This window comes from Triticum dicoccoides, chromosome 3A (genome assembly GCF_002162155.2).
Source record: "Triticum dicoccoides isolate Atlit2015 ecotype Zavitan chromosome 3A, WEW_v2.0, whole genome shotgun sequence".
In the NCBI taxonomy this organism is placed as follows: domain Eukaryota; kingdom Viridiplantae; phylum Streptophyta; class Magnoliopsida; order Poales; family Poaceae; genus Triticum; species Triticum dicoccoides.
This window is the reverse complement of record NC_041384.1, coordinates 599,909,018-599,922,495: the sequence shown is the minus strand read 5'-3', so window position 1 is coordinate 599,922,495 and position 13,478 is coordinate 599,909,018. Positions and strand designations below refer to the sequence as shown.

At 44.1% G+C, this 13,478-nt stretch overlaps 1 protein-coding gene across 1 annotated transcript; it reads right to left on the bottom strand.

The window, feature by feature from the left end:
* Nucleotides 1-380: 380 nt before the first annotated feature.
* On the bottom strand, nt 381-6,791 carry LOC119269478 (calcium-dependent protein kinase 3). The gene is made up of 7 exons (XM_037551313.1): nt 5,959-6,791; nt 4,647-4,790; nt 4,408-4,560; nt 3,116-3,231; nt 2,834-3,001; nt 1,041-1,271; nt 381-953 (listed from the first exon to the last, which is right to left on the bottom strand). Exons 1-7 carry the CDS (start codon nt 6,638-6,640, stop codon nt 804-806), a joined length of 1,644 nt encoding a protein of 547 aa, XP_037407210.1. The 5' UTR covers nt 6,641-6,791; the 3' UTR covers nt 381-803.
* Nucleotides 6,792-13,478: the final 6,687 nt, after the last annotated feature.

Below are 13,478 nucleotides of genomic sequence, written 5' to 3'. Positions count from 1 at the left end.
GCATGGCATCGGTCCCCTGCTTATGGGTTACGAAAGCATCGATCGGAGAAGAACAACTTGGGTGAAAATGGAACGGCATCTGCCATTATTTGTACCTTGTGTACTAGGTGCACAAGAACAACTTGAGTGAAAATGGAACGGCATCTGCCATTATTTGTACCTTGTGTACTAGGTGCACATTGTCTCCGGCATCTGCTATTATTTGTACCTTGTGTATTAGGTGCACATTGTCGCGTCTCTTTCGCTAGCACACTGCTTTTTTTTTTTCAGAGAACACGGCAGCACCTTCTTTTTAACACAGCACAGTCATAGATGCTAACATACACGCACATACACCCAATTCTATGAATGCACACACATACCTGTATCAACACCTCCGAGATACTGAGCCGGCACATCTTATTTCAGACACATCTACACCAAATCTAGAAACTGTATTTGTGTGCGGCAAAACATTGTACTCCCTCCGTTCGCTTTTATAAGGCGTTTCAGACAGCTGGGTTTGAACTGTTTAGTACACTGTCTGAATTTGCTAAAACGTCTTATATAAGTGAAAGAGGGAGTACAACACTTGGCATCAGTAGTTCAGAAAGCAGGCGCAATGCTCTTGGCACATCGCTCACCAGTCACCACGCGCGTGCCATTGCCACTCATCCACGAGAACTAATTACACATGTAAGCCAATCAGGGGGGGTTCCACCTATCTAAATTTCCACGCAAAACGACCATGACAAAAACTAAAGGAGCTGCTGCTTAGTGGGGCCCAAATGCCTAACTACATGCACAAATAAACACCATGTTTTTTACTCCACGCCCAATTTGACGGAACCGTCCTTCACAAGCTTCATGCTAAGGCTGTTGAATCTGCCTCTCGAGTAGTGCCGTGATGCCTTTCTCCAGTCTGTGCCCGTCTTCATCATCGCCACGAATTCGTCGTAGCTAATTTTGCCATCCTACAGTTGATGCCAAGAAAAGCAGACCATCTTTTAGTCAATCAGAAACGATGCTGGCTTTACGAGGTAGTACAAGGGAATCGTCACCTTATCGGTGTCAACTTCTTGCAGTATGTCATTCACAACTTCCATGCTATCAGCTGCTCCGTCATCCTTCAGAGCCTCTCGAAGCTCGTCCGGCTCGATGTAACCATTGCCATCCTTGTCAAAGAATAAGAAGGCCCGCCGAAGGTGCTCATCATTTGCCATCCTTTGCAGATGAAGAGAGACAGCTAGAAATTCGGCATAATCTAGTACTCCTTTACCGTTTGTATCCACCTGTTTACCAAACCATTAGGTGGTCAATAAAACGTGCTGAGTATACCATACGAACTAATGCGAGTAAATCCGAGAATTTATCCCAGCTTTATCTACTGCCCTCCCTGTGCCAAATAGTTATACTGCTGCTAATTGCAACCATCAACTCAAACAAACATAACCCCTCACATGATACCATGGAAAAACAAATTGACAATCTCAATCCACCCAAGAAAACTCAACAAATCGCATGTCTCATGGTAAAAGAAAATGGTCTAATGATAAGACTGATAGGAGAGTATATAATGATGGAATCAAGGTAAAATTACCAGGCAAACATCAAACAGAGAGGCAATAAGTTATTTCAAGCAGGATGAGAAAGTGAGTCGACACACTGTCAATAACTGGACAAGGCCGCTACATGTAAGTATGAAGATGATACAAACTAAAACAGTAACTCTACGTCTGATGCAAATGATGCAAACCAAAACCATTATGGTTGCTAAATGAAATGAGTACTCAATACTAGCTTCTCTAGCTTTTGTCAGCTAGAAGGGAATGAGTCACATTAACCTAGGCCAAGTGGAGAGCTAGAATAAATATCCATTGGGAATTTTCATTTCTAGTCTGGCGAGAAATGTCAAACACATCAAGCTGTACACTGAATGTAAAATACATGAGCAACTAAGGGGCTAAGTCAAATAGTTGCACCAAATCACCACCAGATACAAAGTTTGACATGTTAAACAATGGAATAGCATCTAAAAAGCAGCTGGCAGAAGGAAATGGACAGCCCAAACAGAACATTTGATGAGAAAGGTTGTTTATCATCATGGAAAAGCACTAAGAAACAGCTGTTGAGGTCACAAGTTTGAGCCCTCCTATCTTAATTTTAACTTGTTTTTGAAACTGCTGATCTAATTAAATTAATTCGACCACATTTATTTACCATACTGTGGAATATAAGAGAATGGCCTACAATGGATGCAAAAAATGAAACAGTCATCATAGTGATTTGAACATTTGTTAGCTGTGGGATCATTTAACATTCCACTGAAATTCCGTGATGATCTGGCAAATGAAAATGAAAGACCTAGAGGGCAAGGACACCTGGGGCATACATGATATTGCCTTTGCTATGTGGTTCTTTGTTGTATATCAAATCTTTTGGAGCTACGCATAGTTTAACCAAAACTATCACAAAACCACATGGCTGTTTATTTCGTACACTTAAAAGTTTGGTTTGACACACATTTCGTTGCAGATGAACCATTCACCATATTTGAGATGAATTTTGGCACAGAATTGATGCTCAGTGGGCCAGGTGACCGCATTTTTTGGCATACCTCACGGAACTACAGTGGCAATTACTGACCACTGAACTGAATAACATAGTTCTGCCGTGCTGATAGTTTGGTCAAAGTATGTGTGCTTTCATGAACTTACTCCTTTTGATAGCAATGCTCCCAAAATATGTGGCTTGTTAGCCACCAATTGGTGTTCTCGAAAAATAGACACATGTCTTGCCTCATGTTTTTAAATAAAGAGTAGAGAATAAAGGTTAAACTCTTTGCAATACTTACAGCTTCAATAAGCATCTGCACTTCTGATTCCACAAGGTGAGAGCCAAATTTTGCTATCCCACTCTTCAATTCTTCACAAGAGATAATGCCATCATTGTCAGTATCCATTGCCTTGAACATCTCCTTTATGTCCTCAACTTCCTCAGCAGACAAATGATCAGCAATGACCTGGTAAAAAATTATACGCCATATATGTCACACAACAAGTAAATTGCCACAGCAATGACTTGCAAAATAGTTGAGCAGACCAGGATGGAAAGGCTAAATGAGCTAGGTGCATACTCTTAGAGCTCTTCTTTTGAATCTATTCATTCTCGAAAATTGCTTAAGCCTTGACTTGACAATATCTCCAAGAGGAACGTTTGGAGCTTTCTTAGCATTTTGAAGCCAATGGTGCTCTGTGAAATAAAAGTTGATGTCATGAAATTACTTACACGGACGTATAACAAACCAGGGGAAAATAAGAATTCAGAAATACTGGCAAAAAAGACAAGATGCTTAAGAAGCCTTTCCATTACAAAGCAGACCACAATTTTGACCCCAACATTCTTTCAGGTTGTAGCACAAATAATAAAATGCCCAAGCTGTAATAATGCGCATCCAGATGACTGAAATTGGTCTATGTTCTGTTTAACATGTGCGCTTAGGTGGCAAAGTGTCTGATCTCTCTGAATTCGAAACAATAGAGCTGATTAAGCACAAGTTTTAAGATGGAAAATTTCAGGTGCCCTTCTGTTGAAGTTTATGCTTATAGATTCTGCGATGCAGAAAACTATCTGACACAACAAAAGAATTTGTAACATGTGCTTCAGATAGGCAGATAAAATCAACACACAGATTTCAGGGTTGGTTACCAAGTTTGTGTGGCAAACAAGTCTGTATTTATGAAGTACTCCGTCTGTAAACTAATATAAGATCTTTTAGATCACTAAAGTAGTGGTCTAAAAGGTATTATATTAGTTTACAGAGGGAGTAACTTGAAACTCGAATATTACCTCCGTCCCAAATTACTTGTCTTAGATTTGTCTAGATACGGATGTATCTAACACTAAAATGTAGACAAATCTAAGACGAGTAATTCGGGACAGAGGGAGTACTTCATATCAGATTTACACATGTAGTACATGACAACTTGAAATTCAATTACTCCGGAGTTATAGATGTAGTACATGAAAAAACTTGAAACTTCACAGTTACTTCAGAGCCACCATGATCATCAAATCAGGCAGCTAATTAATGCACATTGGCCGTGCTGTTTCGGTCATTCCACATTGCATTAACGGCTAAAATGGATGGTAAATGCTAAAATGCAATGGCAGTGGCAAAACCATAAAAAGAACTAACGGAACTGTGGAATTTTCATTATTAAACAGAAAGTAATGGCATGGCCATAATTCCAGACGAGACTAGTGGCACCGACATAAATTTCCATGGGTAGATTGTGGCATGATGCTATATTTCTGGAAGGAACAGAAATGAAAAATGTGGAGTTTTACAGTGGCAATTACTGACCACTGAACTGAATAGTTTCTGCAGGGAAGTAGGCAAGAAGCATAAGTGTGCCATGTACATACCAAGAACCTGCTTTGCAGTTAACCTGAGCTTTGGATCTGGTTCCAACATACGTCGAACCAAATCTTTAGCATTTTCCGATACATTAGGCCAGGGTTCTCGCTTAAAATCGATATTCCCACGAAGAATAGCTTGTGCTACCCCTTGTTCGGTCTCTGCAATATTTTCATGTAAGCTTTCATGAAGAGTAAAGATAAAGGCACAAAGCCAATGACAGATAAGGTTTGAATTAGTGTAGTACCAGCCCAAAACGGAGGAACTCCACATAGTAAAATATATAAGATAACCCCGGCACTCCATATGTCTATTTCCGGTCCATAGTTTCTCTTCAATACTTCGGGAGCCATGTAATAGGGGCTTCCAACAATTTCTGAAAACTTTTCACCTGAAAAAAATTAACACATAACGAAAGATTCAGATGAAAATATATCACTTTCTGTCCAAAAAGGCACACTGTGCAATCGCTGTATATCAACAACATTGCTAGCGACGCTACAATGTTTTATTTCAGGAACGGACTATGGCGCGACGGACAGAGAGCGTAAATCGCCCAGTACCACGGTCCACTCGACGTCAGCAAAGCACATCAACACCCTAAGTCCCAACCAGTAAGCATACTTGATAAGCTATGATCACTACTGGTGTTTAAGTGTCACTGTGAGGATGAACTGCTAACGTGAATAGTACTTCCTAGATTACAATTACTTTTTCTTATCTATAAGATTTGGTATGAGTTGGTTCCTTACATTATCTCATAGGGTTTGGTCGACACGCATTCTCTACATGAAGATAAAGGACAGGATTGTATCTCCAAAATTAAGTAAAATGGAAGACACACCATCCATCCCCTTGTCCTAAAATCCCCTCTCCTCCATTAAGCCATGCTCTCAGATCCAGACCCTGTCAGTATGGTAGATACATCCAACATCCCTTCCTAAACTGTAATAATTTCAGTGTTACATAATTTATCCTAAAGTACAGCCCACCAAGCTCACCTCACACTGAAGAACTGAATGTAATCAGTGCAAAATGGCTAAATTTAGCAACAACTGATGTTCCACCACTTGCTTCTTCCGATTCCTAGAAGTAGTAGGCTGACACTAGAGACGTCCTAGATCGTGGACCTAAAGCACCAAACACAGAACCCACAACACGATGTTCAGCAAACCAAATAATCGAGGCTAAACCAACAGCATAGAGGGTTGACATTGAACTAATGCCATATCAAGCCAAATAGCAGAGTAAAGGCGATGCATATACATTATCCACTTGGTTGGATACTCCAGAATCCTGCCTTCAAAATACTAGCTACAGTCGCATTCGCTGTCCAACCCAAATTCCTTCCGATAATCCTAAGTTCTGAATGAAAGAGACACCAACCAAGCAACGGCATTCAGCTACCGGGATGTCCATTGCCAGCACTCCACCTAAGACTAAGAGAGTCCATTAAACCAATATAAATCCCGCCACGTTTTTTTTATTCATCCAGAAATGCAGATTCTCCCAAATTGGGAAACGGATCTAAGATTCCAGTCCAGGGGAGGTTGGGTTACCGGGCTTGAAGAAAATGGAGAGGCCGAAATCGATGGCCTTGAGCGGCGAGTTCTCCTTCTTGTTGGCGAAGAGGAAGTTCTCGGGCTTGAGGTCCCGGTGGATGACGCCGTGGCGGTGGCAGAGCTGCACGACCTCGACGATGGTGCGGGTGACGTTGGCGGCGGCGCGCTCCGTGTAGTGGCCCCTGGCAACGATGCGGTCGAAGAGCTCGCCGCCCTCGCAGAGCTCCATGACGAGGTGCACGGCGCCCTCGTCCTCGCACGCCTCCCGCAGGGACACGATGCTGTGGCTGCGGGGCAGGTGGCGCATGATGGCCACCTCCCGCCGCACGTCCTCCACGTCGACGGGGGTGCGCAGCTTGCGCTTGGAGATGGACTTGCAGGCGAGCTGCTCCTTGGTGTCCCGGTCGACGCAGAGGTACGTGACCCCGAACTCGCCGCGCCCCAGCTCCCGGTCCAGCAGGTACTTGTCGTCGATCCCGCCGATGAAGTCGCACCCCTCCTCGCCCAGCACGGCCAGCCGCTTCGCCCCTCCGCCTCCGCCTCCTCCGCCCGCCGCCGCGCCCCCCGCGGCGCCGCTCCGAGGCTGGTGCGGCTTCCTCTTGGCGGCGGCGGCGGGGAAGTGCGAGGACTTGACGTCCTCCCGCGCGGCGGCGGCCGGCGAGCGGCAGCAGTTGCCCATGGCCGCGCGCGGGGATCAGGTGGGCGGGGGGCTAGGGTTTGCACGGCATTGCCCGGCTGGGTTGGAGGGAATTGAAGGGCGCTCGCTCTACTCTACTCTACTCTACTCTACCCCTGCCAGCGGAGAGAGCCTACACGCGGAGGGAGGCAGGCGGACAGGGAGGGAGTAGAGGAGCAGTAACTGTGTCGCCCGCCGGGTAACGCAACGCAACGCAACGGCATGGCGGGGGCCGTTCGCGCGCGCGTGTGCATGACCGGTGGGGCTCTGGCGCTTCTGGGCCCGTTTCCGCGTGCGCCTTGCGGTTCGGCGGTGGGGGGTTTGACTGCGCCCGCGCACGGCGAGAGAGAAGAGGGGGATGGCGTGGCGTCGCTCCTTTTGTTTCCCTTTTTTCTTCCGCAAGATTTGCCGTTGCACACACGCAAGCAATGGAGTGGCACATCAGAAAAACAAAATATGTACGTATTTTTAGCAGAAGAAAAACAATAATATTATGTACTGGGAATTCGTCTAGAGCTTTGGAATCTTACCTGTAAATGGAACTACGAATTTGTGTGTGTGAAGCTTTCGAAGTTGGGTAGTAGGGCCATGGCTTTCCAGGCATGTATAGCAAGGAACTGGAACAAGAAAGCTAAGGTACAGTGCAGTGGGCTTTTCGGGAGATTGTTGACATGAGAAAGCGACTGCGTGGGGGATTTATGGAGGATGAAGACCAGTGCACGGAAAATATTTTAATGTGTAATCAAGATATTGATTCATGAAATCATCGTGGCATTTATTTAAGCATTTGCTATGCTATTGATTCCTGAAATCAGCTTATCATTAAGTTAGGCTACAGTTGTTTGCCGTCCCGAGGACCAAGGCGGGTTGGGCATTCTTGACTTTGAGGTTAAAGAATAGGGTCCTTCTCATTAAATAATTGTTTAAGTTATTGACGGAAGATGGTGTATGACAAACCTTCCTGAGAAGAAAATATGTGGGTTCAAAGGTGGTATCACAAATATACTGGAAGCCTAGGGACTCCCATTTTTGGGCGGGATAAATGGCAACGAAAAAATATTTCTTTCGCTATGGTTCATCCTCGAATAAGGATGGCTCCGAAATTAGATTCTGGGAGGATAAGTGGCTAGGTAATGCTACACTCCGGGAACAATATCCTGCTCTATACAATATTGTGCGTCACAAGGGCCAATGTTTTGAAATCATTTCCGCCAAATGTGACGTTCAGAAGGGATTTAATTGAACCTAGTCTTCTACTGTGGAACATATTACTCCAGCGGTTAGCCATGGTACAGTTGTCAAAAGGGTCCAATGTATTTCATTGGAACCTACATGGGAATAGAAAATTCTCAATGGATTCTATGTATAGAGCTTTGATCCAGACTGATGTGCTAGTTGATAATAATAAAAAGATCTGGAAGATGAAGATATCTCTTAGAATAAAATCTTTGCATGGTATCTTCGTCGCGGAGTCATTCTTACTAAAGATAACCTTATCAAGAGGAATTGGTATGGAAGTACACAATATGTCTTTGTCTGGTCAGTTGATACGTCTCCAACGTATCTATAATTTTTTATTGTTCCATGCTATTGTATTATCTGTTTTGGATGTTTATTGGCTTTATTAAACACTTTTATATTATTTTTGGGACTAACCTATTAACCCAAAGTCTAGTGCCAGTTTCCGTTTTTCCCTTATTTCAGTGTTTCGCAGAAAAGGAATATCAAATGGAGTCCAAACGGAATGAAACCTTCGGAAAAGTTATTTTTGGAAAGAAGATAATACAGGAGACTTGTAGTGCACGTCAGGGGATCAACGAGGAAGCCACGAGGCAGGGGGCGCGCCCACCCCCCTGGGCACGCCCTCCACCCTCATGGGCCCCTCGTGGCTCCCCTGATGTATTTCTTCTGCCTATATATATATATATATATATATATATATATATATATATATATATATATATATATATATATATATATATATATATACCCTAAAACGATCGGGGAACACAATAGATCGGGAGTTCCGCCGCCAGAAGCCTCCATAGCCACCGAAAACCAATCTAGACCCGTTCCGGCACCCTGCCGGAGGGGGAATCCCTCTCCGGTGGCCATCTTCATCATCCCGGTGCTCTCCATGACGAGGAGGGAGTAGTTCTCCCTCGGGGCTGAGGATATGTACCAGTAGCTATGTGTTTGATCTCTCTCTCTCTCTCTCGTGTTCTTGAGGTGTTACGATCTTGATGTATCGCGAGCTTTGCTATTACAGTTGGATCTTATGATGTTTCTCCCCCTCTACTCTCTTGTAATGGATTGAGTTTTCCCTTTGAAGTTATCTTATCGGATTGAGCCTTTAAGGATTTGAGAACACTTGATGTATGTATTGCGTGGGATACCCGTTGTGATAATGGGGTATTCTATTGATCCACTTGATGTATGTTTTGTGATCAATTTGCGGGTTCCATCCCATAAACCTATGCATAGGGGTTGGCACACGTTTTCGTCTTGACTCTCCGGTAGAAACTTTGGGGCACTCTTTGAGGTTCTATGTGTTGGTTGAATAGATGAATTTGAGATTGTGTGATGCATATCGTATAATCATACCCACGGATACTTGAGGTGACATTGTAGTATCTAGGTGACATTAGGGTTTTGGTTGATTTCTGTCTTAAGGTGTTATTCTAGTATGAACTCTAGGGCTGTTTGTGACACTTATAGGAATAGCCCAACGGATTGATTGGCAAGAATAACTCTGAGGTGGTTTCGTACCCTACCATAATCTCTTTGTTTGTTCTCCGCTATTAGTGACTTTGGAGTGACTCTTTGTTGCATGTTGAGGGCTAGCTATATGATCCAATTATGTTATTATTGTTGAGGGAACTTGCACTAGCGAAAGTATGAACTCTAGGCCTTGTTTTAACGCATTGCAATACCATTTGTGCTCACTTTTATCATTACTTTTACAATGACAACTAGAGATCATAGTTCTTGTGCCATGCTTGATTAGCTAGGAGCTTATAATGGTTTACCTTGCGTGCCAACATGCTATTAAAATGGTTGTGATGTGGTATGATAGGGTGGTATCCTCGTCTGAATGATTTAAGTGACTTGACTTGGCGCATGTTCACGCATGTAGTTGAAACAAAATCAGCATAGCCTTCACGATATTTATGTTCATGGTGGATTATATCCTACTCATGCTTGCATTCGGTGTTGATTAATTTTAATGCATGTTCATGACTGTTGTCGCTCTCTAGTTGGTCGCTTCCTAGTCTCTTGCTAGCCTTCACCCGTACTAAGCGGGAATACTGCTTGTGCATCCAACTCCATAAACTCCAAAGTTATTCCATATGAGTCCACCATACCTACCTACATACGGTATCTACCTGCCGTTCCAAGTAAATTTGTATGTGCCAAACTCTAAACCTTCAAATAATTATCCTGTTTTGTATGCTCGAATAGCTCATGTATCAACTAGGGCTGTCCGTATCTTCCATGTTAGGCGGGTTATTCTCAAGAGGAGTGGACTCCGCTCCTCACTCACGAGAAAGTGGCTGGTCACTTGGATGCCTAGTCCCATGCTTTATGCAAACTAAATCAAAATAATTGCAAACAAAACTCCCCCTGGGACTCTTGTTAGTTGGAGGCACTCGTTGTTTCGAGCAAACCATGGATTGATGCTTGTTGGTGGAAGGGGGAGTATAAACTTTACCATTTTGTTTGGGAACCGCTTATAATGTGTGTAGCATGGAAGACATTGTTGGAAATATGCCCTAGAGGCAATAATAAAATGGTTATTATTATATTTCTTTGTTCATGATAATTGTCTATTGTTCATGCTATAATTGTGTTATCAGGAAATCATAATGCATGTGTGAATACATAGACCACAACACGTCCCTAGTGAGCCTCTAGTTGACTAGCTCGTTGATCAAAAGATAGTCATGGTTTCCTGACTATGGACATTGGATGTCATTGATAACGGGATCACATCATTAGGAGAATGATGTGATGGACAAGACCCAATCCTAAGCATAGCTCAAAGATCGTGTAGTTCGTTTGCTCTAGCTTTTCCGAATGTCAAGTATCATTTCCTTAGACCATGAGATTGTGCAACTCCCGGATACCGTAGGAGTGCTTTGGGTGTACCAAACGTCACAACGTAACTGGGTGACTATAAAGGTACACTACGGGTATCTCTGAAAGTGTCTGTTGGGTTGGCACGAATCGAGACTGGGATTTGTCACTCCGTATAACGGAGAGGTATCTCTGGGCCCACTCGGTAATGCATCATCATAATGAGCTCAATGTGACCAAGTGGTTGATCACGCGATCATGCATTACAGTACGAGTAAAGTGACTTGCCGGTAACGAGACTGAACGAGGTATTGGGATACCGACGATCGAGTCTCGGGCAAGTAACGTACCGATTGACAAAGGGAATTGCATATGGGATTGATCGAATCCTCGACATTGTGGTTCATCCGATGAGATCATTGAGTAGCATATGGGAGCCAACATGGGTATCCAGATCCCGCTGTTGGTTATTGACCGGAGAGTCATCTCGGTCATGTCTGCGTGTCTCCCGAACCCGTAGGGTCTACACACTTAAGGTTCGGTGACGCTAGGGTTGTTGAGATATTAGTATACGGTAACCCGAAAGTTGTTCGGAGTCCCAGATGAGATCCCGGATGTCACGAGGAGTTCCGGAATGGTCCGGAGGTGAAGATTTGTATATAGGAAGTCAAGTTTCAGCCATCGGGAAGGTTTTCGGGGTGATCGGTATTGTACCGGGACCACCGGAAGGGATGGAATCAACATTTGACTTCGAAGCAACTTGAATGACACAACTCAAAACAAAAAACAAAGGATTGGCTTGCAGAATAAGCCAGAACAAACATATGATAGAGATTTCGTCCGAAGTTTTCATGGTGGGGCCTACACGGGCTCGATCGTACAGCACCATCATGTACAAGGCAGTGCACATGACATACGAAGCGTTCCTGAGTCGGCATAGCCAAGGACTCTTTAAGACACAACGAGACCATTGTAAAACCGACCGTGAATAGGCGGACCACTAGACGTCGAACCCCAATTTCATATCATACATCTGTCGAAAAGATATCCTACGAGCTACTTGAATTCCCACCTATGAAACTCCCGAAATTTTCCGGTTATGCAATCGGGTGTTGGGGATACAGGGGAAGCATAATATCTCACCCAAACTAGCAAATCCTACATCCAGCTGTATCCATCCTTCAACACATAACCAAGAAACCCTCGAAAATCATCTACCTCAACCTTCGAAAAGCATCCCTTATACAAGTTATGGCGATACTCCCGAACTCCCGCCCCAGTACTGGGTGGCGTCGAGGTTATCTCACCAACGAACTGCATAAAAGAGATTTTCGATGTCGGCATACTAAACTCAGGTATTCCAGAACTGCAACAATAAAATTATGATGACAACACCTCAGAGCTCAACTCCCCGGGACACTTCCACTAAACCCCTGACAGGAGGCACCAAGACAATGTTCTCGTCATAAAACCATCGGAACGATTCCAAGATACCCGCGTGATCCTAAATTTTTTTTAGTGAAATTTGAGAAGAGAAGAGTCAAAACTCTACGTTAGGATGCCTTACCAGAGCGATGAGGAGACTGGGAAGTAAAAAGAATTCCTAAACTCTCCGATATATAATTCCTAATGACTCAAAACATTTCTCTAGACACAACTCGGCCGCTAAAAATGATCAAGCAATGGGGCTCCTAAGGTCGGGGAAGGCTCTGATACCAACTTGTAACACACTCGATGCGACTATATCTCCCACGTGTCGAGGCACGACTTAGAGGCATAATCACATTGAAGGCATATGTCGCAAGTGAGGTAATCTTCACACAACCCATGTAATATAATAAGGGAAAGAGATTACATAGTTGGCTTACAATCGCCACTTCACACAATTACATGAATAAAGCATTACAACAACCAAATACAATCAGGGCCCAACTACGGAGCCAAAATAAAAGAAGAACCCCAAATGCGACAAAGGTCCCCGATCGACCCCAACTGGGCTCCACTACTGATCAACTAGAATGAAAACAACACAAAGGACAAGATCTTCATCGAGCTCCTCCTGAGCTTGGTAGCGTCATCTGCACGGACTCATCGGCACCTGCAAGCTGGTTTTGGAAGTATCTGTGAGCCACAGGGACTCAGCAATCTCGCACCCTCGCGATCAAGACTATTTAAGCTCATAGGTAAGGCAAGATATGAGGTGGAGCTGCAGCAAGCGACTAGCATATATGGTGGCTAAACATACGCAAATGAGAGCGAGAAGAGAAGGCAAAGCACGGTCGATAAAAGTATGATCAAGAAGTGATCCTAGACTACCTACGTCAAGCATAACTCCAACAACCGTGTTCACTTCCCGGACTCCGCCGGAAAGAGACCATCACGGTTACACACGCGGTTGATTCATTTTAATTAAGGTCAAGTTTAGGTTTTCTACAACCGGACGTTAACAAATTCCCATCATCCCATAACCGCGGGCACGGCTTTCGAAAGTTCAAATCCCTGCAGGGGTGTCCCAACTTAGCCCATCACAAGCTCTCACGGTCAACGAAGGAATAGACCTCCACCCGAGACATTCCGATCAGACTCGGTATCCCGGTACAACAAGACATTTCGACAGGGTAAAACTAAACCAGCAACACCGCCCGAATGTGCCAACAAATCCCGATAGGAGCTGCACATATCTCTTTCTCAAGGCACACTCAGATGAGACTAGCTACGAGTAAAACCAACCCTCAAGTTTCCCCGAGGTGGCCCCGCAGGCAGC

Bases quoted from the DNA above. Each gene is read 5' to 3' on its own strand.
- LOC119269478 (XM_037551313.1), bottom strand. From the start codon at position 6,640: ATGGGCAACTGCTGCCGCTCGCCGGCCGCCGCCGCGCGGGAGGACGTC. The intron at 4,561-4,646 runs GTACTACACTAA...AAAATATTGCAG, and splicing joins AGTTCCTCCGTTTTGGGCTG to AGACCGAACAAGGGGTAGCA. The intron at 3,002-3,115 runs GTATGCACCTAG...ATTTTTTACCAG, and splicing joins TCAAAAGAAGAGCTCTAAGA to GTCATTGCTGATCATTTGTC.